Source organism: Rhinoderma darwinii, chromosome 7, assembly GCF_050947455.1.
Source record: "Rhinoderma darwinii isolate aRhiDar2 chromosome 7, aRhiDar2.hap1, whole genome shotgun sequence".
Classification (NCBI taxonomy): domain Eukaryota; kingdom Metazoa; phylum Chordata; class Amphibia; order Anura; family Rhinodermatidae; genus Rhinoderma; species Rhinoderma darwinii.
Window position 1 is genome coordinate 25,482,215 of NC_134693.1, and position 18,991 is coordinate 25,501,205.

Consider the following 18,991-nt stretch of genomic DNA (forward strand, 5'->3'; position numbering starts at 1 on the left):
GGCAGCTGCTGTGCGGCTACGGTCACCTACGTGCAATCAGAAATCACTTTAATCAGCAGCTAGAAAAGTCTTCCAGCCACGAGGAATGCGGATTGTAGGACTGTGCGCACAGTTTCGCATTAAAGGTACGCGCGATAACTGTATATGTATGGGATTCGATTTCATTCTAGGAGATCAGAAAAGCCTTTCTTTAGTTATATCAGTTTCTGGGAAAGTTGATTGACAGCCAATATGGCTGCCGCCACAGCCCTAAGGCTATGTTCACACGGGGTCTTTTGCCGAGTTTTTTGACGCGGAAACCGCGTCGCAAAACTCGGCAGAAACGGCCCGAGAACGCCTCCCATTGATTTCAATGGGAGGCGTCAGCGTCTTTTTCCCGCGAGCAGTAAAACTGCCTCGCGGGAAAAAGAAGCGACATGCCCTATCTTCGGGCGCTTCCGCCTCCGACCTCCCATTGACTTCAATGGGAGGCAGGAGAAAGCGTGTTTTATGCCAGCGGCGCTCAATGGCCGCGGGCGAAAAACGGCGCGATAATTGCTGTTCACACGGAGTATTTTGGGGGAGGAATATCTGCCTCAAAATTCCGTTTGGAACTTTGAGGCAGATATTCCTCCCCCAAAATACTCCGTGTGAACATAGCCTACCAGAGGTAGTTATGTAGCTTTACGACAGCCTGCTTAAAAGGAACGTCTGGTGTATTTAATTTTAGTTTGAATAATAAGACGTAAATCCGTAGAAGAGAAATAATGTTTTTGTTTTTTTTAGGCGCTATGTATTTTTATTTTTAAACGCCCCTATAGCGGCCATATTGGAGATGCATACTAGCTTCCTGCATTGCCTGTATAGACAGTACAGCAGGGTGTGTGTGCGCGCTTTATGAAAGATAAAATTAATAGGAGTATAGCCCTCCACCCAAAAAACAGGGAGTGACAGGCAAGCTGCGTACAGAGCCTTATCTATGTGTGTAGTGTTAATATCCTGCCTTATCAAGGTCTCCAGAAGTAAAATAAAGCAAACATTTGTCATACCAGCAATGCAATAAAGAAATAATCCCCTGCTGACTCTGTCCCACTCTACACAGTTAAGCTGAGAAGTGAGCTCCACTATTGTGTGTGCTCAAGTGGCCACTGGGAAGGATGAAATATTTCCAGATTTTTCTTTGTATGGATAGCAGTCATAATGTGTTTATAATAAAACCCTATCATTTTCTGATGATACATTCCTTTTAATTATGCAGTCACATGGGATTAGAGGACGTGTCACTGCATAGTTAGGCAGATCTGCGGTTCGGGAGCCGGTAGAAAGCCATGTGACCCAAAACTCATTAAAAAGAGATGTAATGGCGGCCATACCGGTTGTTATCCAACTCGCCCAGAATCAACATGACAGAGGAGGTCATCACAAGGACTTACATTTCTAGCTGTTTTTACTGGTGATTCTCTGCTGCGAATCAAGAAGAAATGCACTAGGAAGAATTATGTGGTTGGCTGGACAGTAATCAACGCAGAACAGCAGGTACACAGGACGTTCTGCTATACCAAAGAATTGTTCGCATAATAATTTTAGCAGGATGTAGGGCTACGGGCCAGTGGCTGCAGGCGGAATCTGAGACACGTCGTACCCGGTGAGTGGCAATCAAAAACCGAGCAGGATTGTGAAGCCTGATAAACAAATGAGAAACATGCACTTTCTAGAGGCCTCGCTGTGCGTTTGTTAGAGAGAGAATGAGAAACTCCTCCGAGACGCTGTAACCAGGGAGCCCAACCATTCAGACTGTCACCGGGCACAGAACAATTCCCAAAGAGCAATCATCCAAAATAAAGGAATGGTTTAAAATAAAATGGTGGGCTCTATGGAAACCAGTAAAATAGAAGAACACAAGCCACGTACGGAATATGTGATACACATGCAAATACTAGTTTTTGCATCCAATGTCCAGGATGTGTGGGGTCAGGTAGCGCGCGGCTCGATTAAAGTCGGTCTAGGTCTTTGAATTTTTGATGAAGTGAGAAACTTCTTCCAGATGCAGGTGTCTGTATTATTCATTTGCACAGGCTCACTTCTCATGTAGCACAATTTCTAGACTATAAGGTTGTGTACAGGGTATAGAGGTTTGTTTTTTTCCAGAATCCCGCTTCTTGGCGCCCTTAATTGCTTCTTAATGAGCTTTCCAAGACTTAATTTACTTCTAAATTGGACAGTTGAGCATCAGCCCTACGTGCAGGCTACCAAAACATATATGCAGTAGTCAGCTCACCCAGCTGTACTTTATGCTGCAGGGACAACAGACGGGACACGCTGAGGGTCAGACACATATAGGAGGATGTCCATGAATAAAATCACGATCCTTAATTGTTCCAGATTAAATTCCATAATTACCACAAATGGCAGGGTTTGCAGACGTGTTTCGGGATACAATAGCCCTTCGTCATAGTATACTTTTTTGCAGCCTATCCACTTATCAGTACAGGAAATATATAGGATACATCTGATTGGTGGCTAAAGGCCCTATTACACCGGCCAATTTTGGCCGGTGCAATGAGCGCAGATCAATGAGACCTCTCATTGATCGGCACTCGTTTGCTCCTGTCACAAGGAGCTATGTATGGGACGAGCGGTTGTTACTCCGATCGCTCCGTTATGATCATGTCGGCCACGCGTCTCCCTGTTTACACAGGAAGATTTTTTTGCCGACGATAATATTTCTGTTTTTTAAAACGATCAGCAGATGATCGTCCATCTGCTGATCGCTGCCCTGTTTACACAGGACGATCGGCAATGAGCGTTCTATGAATGCCTGTCTCTTCCAGTGTAAAACCCGCTTTAATTCTCCACTTTTTGTCTCCATTACTATTTAAATATGAAGCGCACTTAATGGGGTCATTGTGTGTGCGCATCTGTACTGAAACGCAAGCCCCGCTGAATAAGTTGTCATGTTTTAAACAAAGAGGAGAATAACACTGAAAGTACCAACAACTGGGAGGCCTTTCAGAGGCGGCTCTAACATTTTAAGCTGGCCATAAACTTAATATTGTTGTTGGCCGAAACCTTCTCTTGAGGACATCTGTCGGTGGATTATTGGGATGTCACCAAACACATTAGATGGTCGGCGAGTTTGGCCAACATACATCTAATGGGTATGGCCAGCTTTAGGTCGCCAGCACTGGGCCACAATTTAACCAGTATAGACGTGGACATATATAGAAGATTGTGTGGGTTTCTTTTCACTCACCTCTGTAAATCCACAATCTCATTATTCAGTGTGTCCAGCTCCTTAATGGCAGAGAAATCAGAAACAGGACTGGGGGCCGATGGGATCTGTAAAGTAAAGAAAAGGTCACTGGCCTGGCTTACATTGCTGACTAGTGAAAAACATAGTGGGGAAGATTTACAAAGACTGGTAAACCGAGAGTGGATGCACCACTGGAATATGGCGCGCTCTAATGAATGGTGAAACGTTGTACCTGGAAAGGATCACCACAACTTAGTTTTTTTTTGTCAAAAGTTTTTTTAATAGATAAGTTACCCACAGATTTTAAATAAACCACCCTAATGTATAGAAAGATAACACATATAAAATGTTTCAAAATAGTTTCAAATAAATAAGTGATCTTTAAAATACATAGTAATATTATGTTTAAGGTACCAGCAGGCATGACATAGAATCCTACATAAAAATAATGGCCCCATTCTAAGTCAATGGCTATTGTCATTCGGTATCATTAATGTAAATCTAGAACACAGAATTTTAAGGCTCGGTCATATTTGGTCTCCATGTTGAACACACACGACGAATACCACTGGTGCCCGACAAACTCCTTCGACTTACAATGGGGTTCATCGTGATTTCCGTTGTTTAGATAGAAATAATACCGCTGCATGCAGCACTAATCTTCCCGTCTAATCTGCTAGGACTGACCACGGAGGCAGTGTGAACATAGTCTAATCCTAGGACCATTCACATCATCACATCAGTAGTAGTTTGCTTAGAACGTGCCGTCAGAAACTTCCAACTATATAAATCTGAGGGATGCCAAAGAGTTTTAGTTGCTCTATAGAAGTAGCTGTAGCAGATTACAGATTTCTTGATGTGATCTACTGACCATATGGTAGGTTAAAATATAAATTTTTAGTGGATTTTCCTTTAAACTGGAACAAATGAGCCTGGAGGATTTAAGACGACCGAGTTGGGATCGTATAGAATATACCTTTGTATCTCCCTGCGATGTATCCGAATACTTTTATCTCAGACATTCAGCAACGCGTTCTTTTAAACAGATGACCTAGTTATGTATTGTAAATACTGCAGATGGATTTCCTCTATAGAAAGTTAAAGCGTACCTCCACTTGTACGGACGTTATTTAGAAAAACATTTATAGTTCAGGAGTGCGCACAATAATAGTTTTTCTAAATCTCGTGTATTAGCGCAGTGGGAGACAGAGCGTCCTGCTTGTTCCTATGCCTCCTAGAACGGATACCAGCGATATAAGATGTTGTGTGAGCCTACAGCGCTGGTGGCCGTTCTGGATACGGGAGCCACGGAGACTAGCAGGACGCTCCGTCTCCTACTGCAAAGTTATGGGCCCCCGGCAGCACGGACTATAGACAGTCCACGCTGGAGATAGAAACAAAATCGCTAATACATGTTATTTAGAATGATTATTGTGCGCACTCCTGCGATTATATTCGTTTTTATAAATAATGGCTGTATAGTTGGAGGTACGCTTTAAATGTGTACAAAAGTAAATCAACAGGAAGAGAAAACAGCAGAAACCCTGGCAAGGGGATTTTCACATGCAGCAGTCAGAGCTATAGCAATGTTGTGCTTTCATGCAAAAAGTTACTGAAGTTTTAGATTTAAGGGAATAATCCGGGCAAAACAAACACTTATTTCTTGTGCAGAGTTTGAGAAGGTCGGCCAGGACTCCGGGGATTGACAGAACAAATAAAGCCCCTCGGAGCCGCATCGGACTAAACACAGGGTAACAATTTTGCAATGAGAGTTTCTTTAACACCGTGATGACGGACATTAAATTGGAAGACTTGTTAACCGGGAACAAGTTTTTTAATGACGTCACAAACTCATAAAATGACAAATGGGCATTGGAATAAACAGTCATTTAGACCATAAACCGGCCGCATCGTGCACAGGTAAGAAGGAGATCTCGCATTAACCAGTTGCTGCAACTCAGGCTGGCGGGTATTAAACAGAAATCAAACAGAAGATTGTAATAAAAAGTCTAACCTTGCGCAGCCAGAACAGGATAGATGAAAGTTAGGAATATTAGAGCAAGGCTGAAAAGCAGATTGAGGCAGATGGAAATAAAACAGTCCAGCAAGCTAGAATAGAGCAAAAGAAAGCAAACCAGGATAGTTCATTAGAGCAGGCCGAAGACAAGGCAATCTCATACAAGCCTATTCATTACCATCAGGTTAGTAACCGGCCGACCATCTGTTGTGTAAGGCGGTGTCCCGATGGCAGATGTCGGGGGAGAGAAGGGTCGGGCATGTTAGATTTAATTGCAAGGAGAGAAGAGCTGTCAGAGATGTCGGTCAGCAGCTTTCTCCCTATCATGAACGCATGCAAGAGCGCCAACGTGTATGGGGAAGTCGATAGGAATAGCTGTCGGCCGAACGATTGTTTGGATTACCGCTATCTGAAATGTATGGCCAGCCTTACGCCTCATGCACACGACCGAGTGTGCCATCCGATTCCCGTAAGTGATCCAAGGAAAGTTAGAACACGTCCTATCTTTCATCAGATCGGAGACTCGGACCATTTTTTACGGACCCGATTCACCCGCTAAAGTGAATGGGTCCGTGAAGACTAGCAGGTGCTACTCGTCAAAAACAGCCCGAGTGGCACAACGGTCGTGTGCAAGAGACCTTAGGTTCCTCATACCTTCAGCTAACAGGGTAAAGAAGGTACATCAAATATTTACCTCGGATTAAAAGACATTGAAAGAGCAAATACACCCCAGACCTACAGTATACAATATGTCAATCTGGTACATTCCCTTATCCTAGCCCAACAACCTCATACACCCCGATAAACTTAAGAACCGATCAAGGTTTTTTAGCCCCCTTAAGCCGACACCATAGCATAATACCTGACGTGCATAGGTTTATAAAGGAGCTCCTGAATATACTGGCTGATGCAACATAACCTAGAAAACCAGCTAAAAAACAAACAAACAGCGCACTTGTATGCAAATTACCTGCGAAGAGTCCCCTGGGCGTAGCCGCAACGCTGAAGATTCCGGCAGTCCGGTCCCTAAACATACCCTTCCTTGAGAGATCGATATCCCCCAGGATGGCTTGTAATGGTGCAGCACAGCCTGGGGGGTGTAAATCAAGCCGGGATCCGGACTGCCTGACTCCTGAGCATCGCGGCTACGCCCGGGTGACCTCACAGGTTACTTGCATACAGCACACGCTTGGTTTGGTTTTCTAGGTTATGCCGCATTAGTCAGTATATACAGGGCATCGTGCACGTGAGGCATTACATGATGGCGGCAGTTTAAGAGACAGAAAAGACATGACAGGTTCCCTTTAAGAGACGCAATTGTACAGTTATAACCCACCATGCGGTTGAGCTGGGCCGTGTAATCTACAGTAGAATAAATGTTGGCAGATCTTTGACAGCTAAAATTACTTGCAAGTCACAATGTTAATTTCACTTTAAGGGGTTTCCCAGTATTTTGCAAATAAAGCTTAACTTATTGTATAATGAAAAGTTCTGTAACTTTCTAATATACTCGGTGTTACAATTCCTCACAATTTTTCAAGATCTCCGCTTGCCGTCAGTGAATAGAAACACTCATTCTTTCTATGCGGAGGCTAAAAACCTGTTCTGCTCATGTATAACAGACATGAGCACAGCTTGTTACAAGACGGCTCTTATACATTTGAGGATCTGTTCACAGGTGTGAAAGGGTAAAAAGTTTCCTTAAAGTGGCCATACATCTTCAACAGCTGCCGGTCGAGCGCTCGTTTGGCCAACAGCTATTCCTCCCAACCCCCCCCCCCCCCATACACATTCAGGGGAGTTATTAATGCCTGTGTTCTCAACAGGGAGGGGGGGAATAAGTCGCTTCCAGAGGACTCTGGCGGCTGCTTATCTCCTTTGAGAACAAAGGATAAGGCATGATGAAAACTCAACATGCCCGATCCTTTTTTTAATTAGATGGCCGGCTGAAATCGGCGGGGTTTGGCCTACGTTCGTCTGCTGTGTATGGCCTCATTTAGAGGCTTTCATTCGGTCTCCCTTTTTTCACCCCTTCAGTACTACAATCTTGTCAACAGTAGATCGGGGCTTTTGCTGCCACGTCTCTCATGGAGGCAGCTTGCTGCAGCAGAAACCTACCCCTCTTGCTCTACCTGCATTAGAGACACACAAGACTGTCCCATAAGTATAGCTCATCACCACCACAATCTGACATTTCAGATGAATACGGAAAGTACCATGATGTGACGGTTTCGTTTCTCGGGCAGGTTTCTACAAGACTGTCTGTTCCAGGAGTTTGCAGAAGTGGTCACAGATCAACAAACACAAAAGTGTTCTATTTCTATTTTATTATCATTTATTTCTAGTCAACATTTAAAAGGCGTTTCTCAGGACAATAATAAAACAAGCAAACTATTTAAAAAGGGATATTCCGGTTTCTGCAAATAAAGCTTATTATTTATTTTTATAATAAAATGTTTTTCAATTTTCCATTATGCTTTCTGTATCAATTTCTCACTGTTTTTAAGATTTCAGCCTGGAGTCTTTCAATAGGAACCTTCATAGCATACTTCCAGGGAATAAAAATGTGTCCTGGTCATGCGATGACCACACAGGTGCAGGGCTCGTTACAGTTACAGTTCTCAGGGTTTGGCCCCAATGAGTAACATTGTTGCAGCCAACAGCTGCTCCGGCGCCTTGTTCGGCGCGGTTAACATATTGCTGGTTAATGGCCGAACGTTATTGCAGGTTAAACAGCTGTTTACCTGCAAAATTGTGTGGCCATAAAGGGTGTATTCATTAATGGCTGCAATTCAATGGCAGTTGTTTACTCGCAACAACGCACAACCGTTATCGGGCAATTTGATAATTGCGACAAACAGGGTGTTAGCCCAGCTGTCAGCCGTGTCAATGACGCTCCACGGGACCTTACCCTTAGGCCTTATTCACACGAACGTGTTTAACGTCCGTGTGACGGCCATTGAAACAACAGTCACATGGACCTATATAATTCAATGTGGCCGTTCGCACGGCCGTTGTTTCAACAGACCGTGTGAAGGGTCCATGAGAAAATAGGACATGCCCTATTTTTTTCACACTTCATGCATCCCGAGAGAGAGTCTAGTCTATGGGGGATGCGTGATATCGCATCCCGCAGCACAGCGCACAGAGGCACCTCGGACGTGAAGAACGGACGTTTTTCACATCCGAGAAGCGCAACACCCGTGTGAATACAGCCTTAGTGCTCAGTCTTCTAACGAACCATTCACCTGTGTGACCAGAAACGCTTGATACCTAAATTTTTTTATTTAATATCTACATTTTTAAATGGTGCATTACAAAATATTTTTATTAATTTTAATGCATTTAGTTTACCCCTAAGTTGTTTTATCCTTAGCAAATTGTTACACAATATTAGAGCGTTATAGAGACACAAAAACTCCTGTTAATCCTTAATACACACACAAAGCGCAGTAAGTTTTTGTTATTTATTGCACACATCCCATTCACTTACACAAACCGGTCCTGGGACATAGGAACATGGTACATTCCACATCGGGTAAGAACCAGGCCTCTAGTACAATTTAATGTATAAAAAAAAAAACAACCAAAAGGATTATGACTTATTTTTTCTTGCATTTCAGAATACAAAAAGTTCCTCATACATATATACTGGCTTCTAACAGGGATACAGAATATATGCATGAAACCTTCCTTACAATACAGACAGGTCAACAAGTTCATTTAATATCGTACTATGAGATGACAAATCAGTTGAAGCAATAGTATAAGAAATCTTAAAGGGATTTTCCCATAGTCTATATTTATCTTCTATCCACAGGATAGGTAATAAATATCTGATCAATGGGGATCCAACCGCTGGGAGCCCCACCGATTCAGAGAACGGGGTTATCTGGCCGTCGCTATGCGCCCCATATGTATGGAGCGGTGCTGCACAAGCTTGGCCACTGCTCCAGTCGTTTTCTATTGGACTGACAGACGCCATCTTCAGCAGCCCTATGCAAAATGAATGGAGCGGTGGCCCAGCATGCGCAGTACATTTCATATGGTGTGCACCGGGACAGCTATAGGTAAGCCCATGGGGGTCGAAGCAGTTGGATCCCCATTGATGAGACATATCACCGATCCTGTGAATAGGTGATAAATATAGATTATGGGAAAACCCCTTTAAGAAAGGATCAGCAATCCTGGGAGTTGTAGTTGTTACTTTGGCGCCATAACTGGTGACGCCGTGCAATATACAGGCTCGTCCAGAGAGAACTTACCTGAGGTGTGGATGATCTTTCGCATGGAGGTATCATTTCTGGAGTGAGGGATTGAGGAGGTTCAGTGCCCTTTAAAAGCTTTTGATTGATGAGATGAAAAGAAAGCGCAAATTGCTCTTTGGAAAGTTTCCCGCAGTCCTGTGTGTCACACAAAGACCTGCATACACACCAGAAAGAAGAAGTTTTACAAGGAATTCCAAAAGACCCCAAACTCAAGATTGCTCTAAAGAGAAGTCAGACATAATTCATTACAGTACTAAACATCATCATCCTTCACATCAGAATTGTTCATTACAATAAAAAGCTATGTAACGTTCCAATTTTCTTTGCGCTTCAATTCTTCACAATTTTTAAGATCCCTACTTGCTGTCAGTGAATAGAAACAGCTGATTACAAAAGATCTCCGACATGCCAAAATATCTGAGCATTGTGTCTGTTGGACATGATCATAGAACCAGATATATCGCATTTGTTAACTGTGCTTACCAGATATGGGCGAGTAGTGCTGAAGGTAATCCTGTTTTCAGGAAGATCTCTCGAACTTCTACCCCAGACACCAGGCCATCTTGGTCTTTATCAAGTTTTAGGAAAATCTCATCATATTTTGCTTTCTCTATATGTGATACAACCCACTAAAGGATAAAATGGGAGTAGGGGAGAAAAGATCAGTATACTCCTCTCATCCATGATGCAGATATCTCAATGGAAAACTGACTGTCTCTATTAAAAAGCAAATTAAAGTGTGACTAAAGTTAAAGTCATAGTAACATGTCAGAAGTTTTGATCGGTAGGGGTCCGAGCATTGAGACCCCCACAGATCGCTAAAGCGAAGCAGCAGAAGTGTTTGGGTGAGTGTCGTGCCGCTTTGTTTCTGATCGGCTTTCTTCTGAGCGGTGTACGGGCTCTATAGAAAGTCTATGAGGATGTACACCGCCTGCTCAGCTTTCAGCGGATCAGAAATAGTACTCTAATTGCTACAACTATACAAACATGATGATAGTGGAGTTGCATATAGTAATACGTGCTTGCCATATCTTGGTGGACTGAACAGTCTGTTAGGGTCACTCATGGGCCTCTTCATTCTTACCTGTGTCACAGGTGCTTTTGTAGGCAGGATTCCTACAGGTGGCAATGAGTGTCTTGGCTCTTTAGAAGGTGGCATTGGCAAAGGTGGGATAATTGGCAATGATGTTGGAGGCCCTGATGTTTTCCTTTTGGATGGTGGCACCAGTGCAGGGGGTAATACCATAGGAACAGGTTCTTTGTCTAATGCAGAATACACCAGGAACATAGCCTAGAAAGTAAAGCACACCTTATGTCAGAGACAGGTTCGGCTATTAGTAGTGTCACATGAAGGAGGCCTAATGGAGAGAGATCGAGTGGAGAACACAGAATATTTGTTTATTGTGAAAGTAAAAGGTTAAAGGGAATGTCTGTAATTTATTTAAAGTGTCCCTGTAGTTGTCGTTTCCCACCCGAGCAGACATCGGGAATGGAGAGACGCTCCTGGACACTTCCAGGGAGTATTAATTATAATTGTACCAATGCACAATACTCTGAGGGTCGTAGTTGCCATGCCAGGGCAACTGTAACGCCAGCGTGCAGGAGCGACACTCCATGCTTGATGTTAGTTGGGGTAGGAGAGTACAACTGGAAGGACACTTTAAGGTTGCTTATTTACTGATAAAAAGGGGGCCAAAACATTTTCTAATATAGAAGTATTTATAATACTGCTCACATACCACCTTACTAATACAGAAAACCATATTTGTCTTTAGAGGTCAATGGAATTTGTATAGGATCTCGGTTTGTGGCTGGGCAACGAAAAACTACAACTAAAAAAAACATTGACCATATCACAGATAACGAAATATCACTATGGACACGACACCGAATAAATACTAAAAAGGTAAAAACACAAAACATGTATGTCTGAATGAAAAACCAATCACAGGACAGCTTTAATTTTTCCAGAGAAGTTTAAAGGGGTTCTTCGATTTGGACAATTAATACTTCTTAGACGGATCCCTTGACAATAAGCCGATCACAACGTGACCCCCAGCGATCAGCTGTAATCTGTGGGAAAAGTGTTCAGTTTCTCTGCAGCACCACCACAGGGGATATGAAGTATTAGGGTATGTGCACACACACTAATTACGTCCGTAATTGACGGACGTATTTCGGCCGCAAGTCCTGGACCGAACACAGTGCAGGGAGCCGGGCTCCTAGTATCATACTTATGTACGATGCTAGGAGTCCCTGCCTCGCTGCAGGACAACTGTCCCGTACTGTAATCATGTTTTCAGTACAGGACAGTAGTTCCACGGAGAGGCAGGGACTCCTAGCATCGTACATAAGTATGATGCTAGGAGCCCGGCTCCCTGCAGTGTGTTCGGTCCGGGACTTGCGGCCGAAATACGTCCGTCAATTACGGACGTAATTAGTGTGTGTGCACATACCCTTACACAGTGCCAATTCAAATCAATGAGTTGTCTGTGTAATGCAGGACAGGACAGGTCCACCAGAGCGAGAGACGCTCCTGTAACCACTCTTCAAATCGGGCCAAAAGTTAGGGATCCTGACTGGAGGACCCCCCTCTATTAACTCGGAATTCCCTAATAGGATATATGACATTTTTTTTTTCTAAACTGGACAATCCTTTTAAGAAATTAAAGCTGCACTGTGATAAATGCTATGGGCAACACCAACAGTTTTTCTGTTACATACTTATGGTAAACGAGGCCCAATGTATTTTTGTGTCTGTATTTATTTCTATTTTACAATACGCTTGTGTAGATATAGGTTTTTGCAGTTTACTATCAAATTACTGTTAAAAGGTGCAGAACTGGAAAAGTAAGAAAAAAAGTGAGACAACTGCTACTGTAATGGTTGCTTGTGTAATCAAGGAGTGTTAAAAAAAAGTCAAAAATATTTTTGGTAGGTATAACTTTTCTTACCACTATTTACTAGATTATTTTTAGAATAAAATTATAAATTCCTACCAACTTTTTTTTTATATAAATAAATAAAACAGAGTCACATGCTGCATAATTTGCCTTTAATGCATCAGATGCACAGATATATGGGTACTGGATGGAAGTGCTATATTATGGAGCACACTCACTAAAACTGAAGAGGTCACAGTAAATAAAGTGACACATATACATCACCATGCAAAATAAATTCTACAAGGTACTCCTGGGTTGAGAAGAAAAATGTTATATTTATTAAAAAAATAAATACAAAAACACATGACTCACAACAGCAAACTCATCCCGATCCAGCAATCCATCATGATCAATATCACTTAACTCCCAGACCTGAAATAAAAAAACATCAAAACATCAGAAGGAAGTAATGGAAAGAAACACTGCACAAATAACAGCAAAAGTCACGAGAACTAAAAGAAAAACAAAAACACTCACCCGGCCCAGGACCTCCACAGGCAGCTTGGAATTAAGTAGCACCGGCTTCACTTTATCCCCGGACAGGAATCCATTCAGAGGGCTCAGACTGTCGAATATGGCATCATATTTAATCTTTTCTTCAGGCTGCCACGTAAAACACAACATTATTCAGGAAGGTTTTTGTGGCCTGTGATGCCGAGCAGTGACGGCGACACATATTACATGACCCTATATTTCCGCGATGCTATGGTTACTGTAGTGAGACCAGCGTAAACTTCCTGAGGGGCTGCTGAACAAAGGAGATTTCACATCCAGAGATGCGACGCACGGACGCGAGGATTTGGTAGGAAATTCGCCGGTGAGCAGTAGATAAGTGGCGCTGCTGATGGGACGCACTCCATATCACGCAAGATTTTCTAACACGAGTCTGAACATGGAAATGTGTCTCACTGACTAGCACTGGGTATGATATCTGCCGGACTATGGCCATAACCAGGAAACTTTAACCCCTTTGGAGACACAGCCAATGTTTGTTTTTCTACCGTTGCATTCCAAGAGCCACAACTTGTTGTATTTGGTTTTTTTTAATAGTACCATTTAATGTACCGGGAAAGTGGAAAACAAATTCTTTGTGGGGTGGAATGTAAAAAAAAGTGATTCCTCCATTGTTCCTTGGGTATTGTTTTGATGACGTTCACCGTGCAGACATGTTATCGGCGGTTCAATACGATTACGGCAATATCAAAATTGACATGTTTTTTTTTCACGATGTACTACTTTGAACAAAGAATAGATAATTGATATAAAAAAAGAAAAACTATATTGTGAGAGCCATAACTTTTTTATTTTCCCATTAATGTAGCGGTGTGAGGATTGTTTTTTGCAGGATGAGCTGTCGTTTTTAATTGGTACCATTTTAGGGTACATAAGACTGATTGCTTTTTATTCCATTTTTTTGGGGAAAGCGAGGTGTCAAAAAAACAGCAATTCTTGTATCAGGATTTTTTTCTTTTCTTACTGCGTTCACACGCAGGTTAAATAATGTAATGTCTTACTAGTTCAGACTTTTACAGACGCGGTGATACTTAATATGTTTCATTTTTTTTAATGCTTTCATATTTTGGGGGGAAAAAAATGGAAATTTAACGGCATGTTCACACCGCACTCAACAAAAAGCGCAGCTCAACAATACGCGCCGTGTGAATTTGTTAAATACGCTAGCGTTTCTTGTGAAGTGCTTTTCAAAATACAGGCATTTTTCGCATGTTTTGTGGCGCGTTTTGTGCGTGCTTTTTTGGCACGTAATTAGAACTCCCATTGACTATAGGAACATTTGGCATGTTTTTGGCACGTTTTACGCAAAGATATGACCGGACGCTTTTTCTTTTACAAGACATGTTTTTTAAAACATGCATGCGTAAAAAGAAAGCGTTGTACATACTAACAGCGCGCTTTCCTATTGATCTGAATAGGAGGCTTAATCAAGCGTTGTTTTAAAGCACATTTTGGCAAATACGCGTCAAATAGTCTCCCAAGGGGCCAGTCAAGAATTTGTTCTACAGCGAAATATTAAAATTGAAACATTACAATCAGGCTAAATATTGGCCCACGCCGGCTGCGACACCAGGACAATTACTACTGCACTTATGGCTTTGTGAAAGCAGTTCAGAAAGTAAACAGCATAGCAAAAAAATAAAAAAAAATTGTCTACAAAGTACAAATAAAGTGTGACGTGCTTAAATACAATGTGAACTATGTGACACGGTGCAGAATATTTATAGGGTTATGTGACCACGCCAACAGATCTCACCTTCACAGCCCATGGCGAGTCCACAGCAACCGGAGCAGCTACCAAGGAGGGACTTGCCATATCACGCTAAGAACATAAAGAGACGAGTTTATCTATCAATCAGTAATAAGTAGTAACTAATGTAGCAAATAACAAATCATTCTTCATGCAGTTTTGCTTCTTTGGCAACAACCATCCTGGATATATGAAATGGTCAGGAACGCCTCGTATAGCAGAGAATTTCAAGTTCAGAAGTAGCTGTATATGCATCGCGACTCTCCATTAAGATCTATAAGAGATCCAGAAATAGCCAAGGGCGCATGCCAGCCACTCAGTAACTCTCAGACTTTAAGGCTGTGTTCACATGGAGTTTTTTGCAGGAGGAAAATTCCTCCTGCAAAAACTGCTCCAGACGGTTTTTGCACAGTGGTTTGACAAAAACTCGTCAAAACACTCGACGACGCGTTTTTTCCTCTTTCTAACTGATTGAAATGGGGTTTTGGAGGCGGAAACCGCCTCAAGATGGGTCATGACGCTTCTTTTTACCGCGACGCGTTTTAAAAAAAAACAAAAAAAAAAACTCATCCAACTCCCATTGAAATCAATGGGAGGCATTTTCAGGCGGTTTTTGACGAGTTTTTCGGAGCGGTTTCCGCGCCAAAAAAACTCTGTGTGAACAGGGCCTAATAGAGACTGACCACTTCTCTGTCGGAAACTGGGACCGCTCATCCACACAGATCAGACTTTTCTGGAATACCCAATGGGTGTTCTGCTATAGAAGTAATCTATGGGAAAATCCTTTAAAGAATAATAGTCCTTACATGATAAAAAAAAATTTAAAAAAATGCATCCAAGTGCTAACAATTCTCTAGAACCCATTAACACCTCAAAGGGGTTTTCCAAGTTATTTTATAATTGGCGATGGTAGAGGGGGGGGGGGGGGGGGGGGGAATGCAAAAAAAAAAAAAAAAGCCATTGCTCACCGCACAGATCCTCATCGTTCCAGCGCCGCCGTTTACCCACGTGATCGCTGCAGCCAAGCACCGGCCTCACCGTTCCTGTGCCGTACCAGAGATTGGCTGCAGCGGTCATGTGGTTATACAAGCATGTCATCACTGAAACTACGTCAGTACATAGCGGTGGGGAGGACCGGAAGAGGCGGCGCTGGAACGACGGGGATCCGTGAGGTGAGTAATGGCTCTTTTATTTCTTCTTGTAATCAACCTACTGTGGCCAATTTTTTAAATAACTTGGAAAATTAATTATCCTTTTTTACCTTTTATTTTCCATTCGGTGCGCAAATTTAAATACCAGTTCTGGTGTTGTCATTTCCAGAAGGGGAGTGATCGCAGTAATATGACGTTTGCCAGTAAATGTATAACCACTATGTGCCCTAACTTCACAAAGTGCATTGCGCTTACCCCTAGGCACTCCACCCTTCCGTGCTCCAGGCGGAGTGCACAGTGCCTGTCAAAGCAGAAGATTTCTTCCAGCGCTATTAACATAATCTACTTACCACCTGACAGACGTCAAAAGGACACCCCTTTAACCTCCATTGTGTGAATAGGGGCATAGGGCTGCCTTCAGCTCTCCCAGCACATATACACCAAATGTGTTCCCATAGCGGGAAGTGTCTAAGACATTATGCACACAAAGTTTCCGATCATTACTGGATGGATCAGTAATACAGCACTCACAAAAATCTGCAGGCCCATACTGAGGTGTTTGCGTACCAATTCAAATGGAATTGGTAAAGATAAAATTGTGACATGATCTATTGCACGCCGTATAGCACGCAGTAAGAAATATCAGTTAAATGACGGCTTCAGTGATTGAGTCTTTTTTTTTTTTTTTTATCCCTGACCTTTGTAAATCAAGGTTTTCCCAATTTTTTATGATTATATAAGGCCGTAGTGGCCACTGCTTTTCTAATATGTAAATCTGCCTGCTGAAGCCGGTCCGGCTTTGAAATGCGTTGCATGTTACGATATTAATAAAAGGTTAACGTTTGCATGACTCCAGAAGATCTTCCTTAATACCGCAATGGGAATAGCGCCTCCGTTAAGGGTCATTTTTCGCCGTCTTGCACTCAGAATTTCCTAGTGCATCTCAGCATTTGATATCGCTTATACTCTATCTGGGACAAGACCTTCACCCAGAAAGACCCGTGGCTAGCAGTCTCCCGAACCAGCACGCGGACTATATATATATATATATATATATATATATATATATATATATACACACACGTCTTTTGGACTACGAGGTTGTCGTGCCCCCAGCACAACACCGCTAGGTGAGTGTACACCTCTCACTTCCCTGCCTCTCCTATTTATTGTGAGATGATGCCCTATGTTGCGCCATTGTAAGCTTTTTTTTCTTTAAATTGATTACTGGATATAATCATTATATACACAGAGGGCAGAATGCCTCTGAATCATAGGGATATTTGTAAAAATCGGAACCCTGAAAAAAAAAAAAATCACATTTTTTTTTTTTTATACTTACCCAGAATTCTCCGCTTCTTTATCCAGGCCGAACTCCTGGGATGACGTTTCATCCAATGTGACCGCAGCAGTCAATCACAAGCTGCAGAGGTCACATAGGATGAATCATCATCCCAGGAGGCCGGGTTACAGGACGGCAGAGGGAAATGTTTTGGGGTTTTTTCAGGCGCAACTTTCCACCGTGGACATTCCGGTTGAAAAACTGCACCACAATGTGGGCGGATAAGCTGTGTGCTTCTACAGCCTGTATCCGCCCTGTGTGAACATACCCATACAGTTTTTAGTACACGTTACATGCACGGATACAGGATATATTTCACCCTGCGCAATGGATCTTGGCCAGGATTTATGTAATCGTTATTATAAAGGTCCTTTTGTAGGTAAATATCAGACTTACAAATCTGGGTGGGGGCACCACTTTCTTGAGGCTGCCGAGTGACACCTCCATTCCATTCTGAGCACAAGCCACGAGCTGCAAAGCCGCAAAAAATTCCTGAAGAACAAAAGCAAACAGTATTACAGAAAGACAATGCGAGAGGTATAAATAGGCTTGTAGGTGAACAGGAATGTCTTATAAGTAGTCACGTGTGCGGCACTTTCTAGAGATAGAAACTTAAACAAAACATTGCAAGGAGGAATTAGTCAAGATCCGGTTAAAGCGAACGCACAATATGCGTAAAAACAGGAATTCCTGTCTTCTGGCCTGAAATACAAGTGGCAGCACAGTAAGAAAGAAGCGAAGTCAGCAAAAATACCCATTATCTAGTGCTGGGCTCATCTGTGCCAATGTCACCCCTTATCAGATGGTCGTCCAAATAATTACTGGGAGAGGCTCTGAGATTTGCTTTTACGTGCACTTTGCAAGTCTGCACTCACCACTCTTGTATCAGTCGTAGGGACTTACTTATAATGTGGTGACAGAGCCTCTTTAAAGTGGCCTATCTTGTACATAATGTGATCGGCGCTGTAATGTGGATTACAGCAGTGTTTTTTATTTAGAAAAACGATCATTTTTGACGGAGCTATGACCTATATTAAATTTATGCGAATGAGTTTCTCAATGGACAACTGGGCGGGTTTTACTATATGACCAAGTGGGCGTTGTGGAGAGGAGTGTATGACGCTGACCAATCAGTGACCAATCAGCGTCATACACTTCTCTCCATTCATTTACACTGCAGATAGCGATATAGCTATATCGCTATGTGCAGCCACATACACAAACATTACTGCAGTGTCTGGACAATGAATATACATTACCTCCAGCCAGGACAGGATGTGTATTCAGAATCCTGACCACTTCTCTGCGATGCACAGCACAGCGAGATCTCACTGTAAATGACAGTTTACAGTGTAATCTCACGAGACTATGCCTGCTATGCTGTAAATCACACACAAGTGCAGAGAAGTGGTCAGGATTCTGAATACACATCACGTCCTGGCTGGAGGTAATGTATATTCATTGTCCGGACACTGCGGTAACGTTATAGTGTGTTTATGTGGCAGCACATAGTGATATAGCTATATCGCTATCTGCAGTGTAAATGAATGGAGAGAAGTGTATGACGCTGATTGGTCACTGATTGGTCAGCGTCATACACTCCTCTCCACAACGCCTACTTAGCCATATAGTAAAACGCGCCCAGTAGTCCATTGAGAAACTCATTAGCATAAAGCTAATATAGGTCATAACTCCGTTAAAAATGATAGTTTTTCTAAATAAAAAACACTGCTGTAATCTACATTACAGCGCCGATCACATTATGTACAAGAT

General features: G+C 42.5%; 1 protein-coding gene across 2 annotated transcripts in view; it reads right to left on the reverse strand.

Annotated features, from left to right (window-relative positions):
- The window catches only part of EPS15 (epidermal growth factor receptor pathway substrate 15), a 91,525-nt gene that overhangs the window by 38,967 nt on the left and 33,567 nt on the right, over nucleotides 1-18,991 (reverse strand). The window contains exons 5-13 of one of the 2 annotated variants that reach the window (XM_075832981.1): nucleotides 17,615-17,710; nucleotides 14,732-14,797; nucleotides 12,940-13,065; nucleotides 12,775-12,834; nucleotides 10,602-10,808; nucleotides 10,001-10,146; nucleotides 9,515-9,671; nucleotides 8,743-8,802; nucleotides 3,233-3,318 (exon numbers count right to left, since the gene is read on the reverse strand). In XM_075832981.1, coding sequence (XP_075689096.1) covers nucleotides 3,233-3,318; nucleotides 8,743-8,802; nucleotides 9,515-9,671; nucleotides 10,001-10,146; nucleotides 10,602-10,808; nucleotides 12,775-12,834; nucleotides 12,940-13,065; nucleotides 14,732-14,797; nucleotides 17,615-17,710 — 1,004 coding nt within the window. The remainder of the gene's footprint in view (nucleotides 1-3,232; nucleotides 3,319-8,742; nucleotides 8,803-9,514; nucleotides 9,672-10,000; nucleotides 10,147-10,601; nucleotides 10,809-12,774; nucleotides 12,835-12,939; nucleotides 13,066-14,731; nucleotides 14,798-17,614; nucleotides 17,711-18,991) is intronic. The other variant, XM_075832982.1, reaches the window with a different exon arrangement.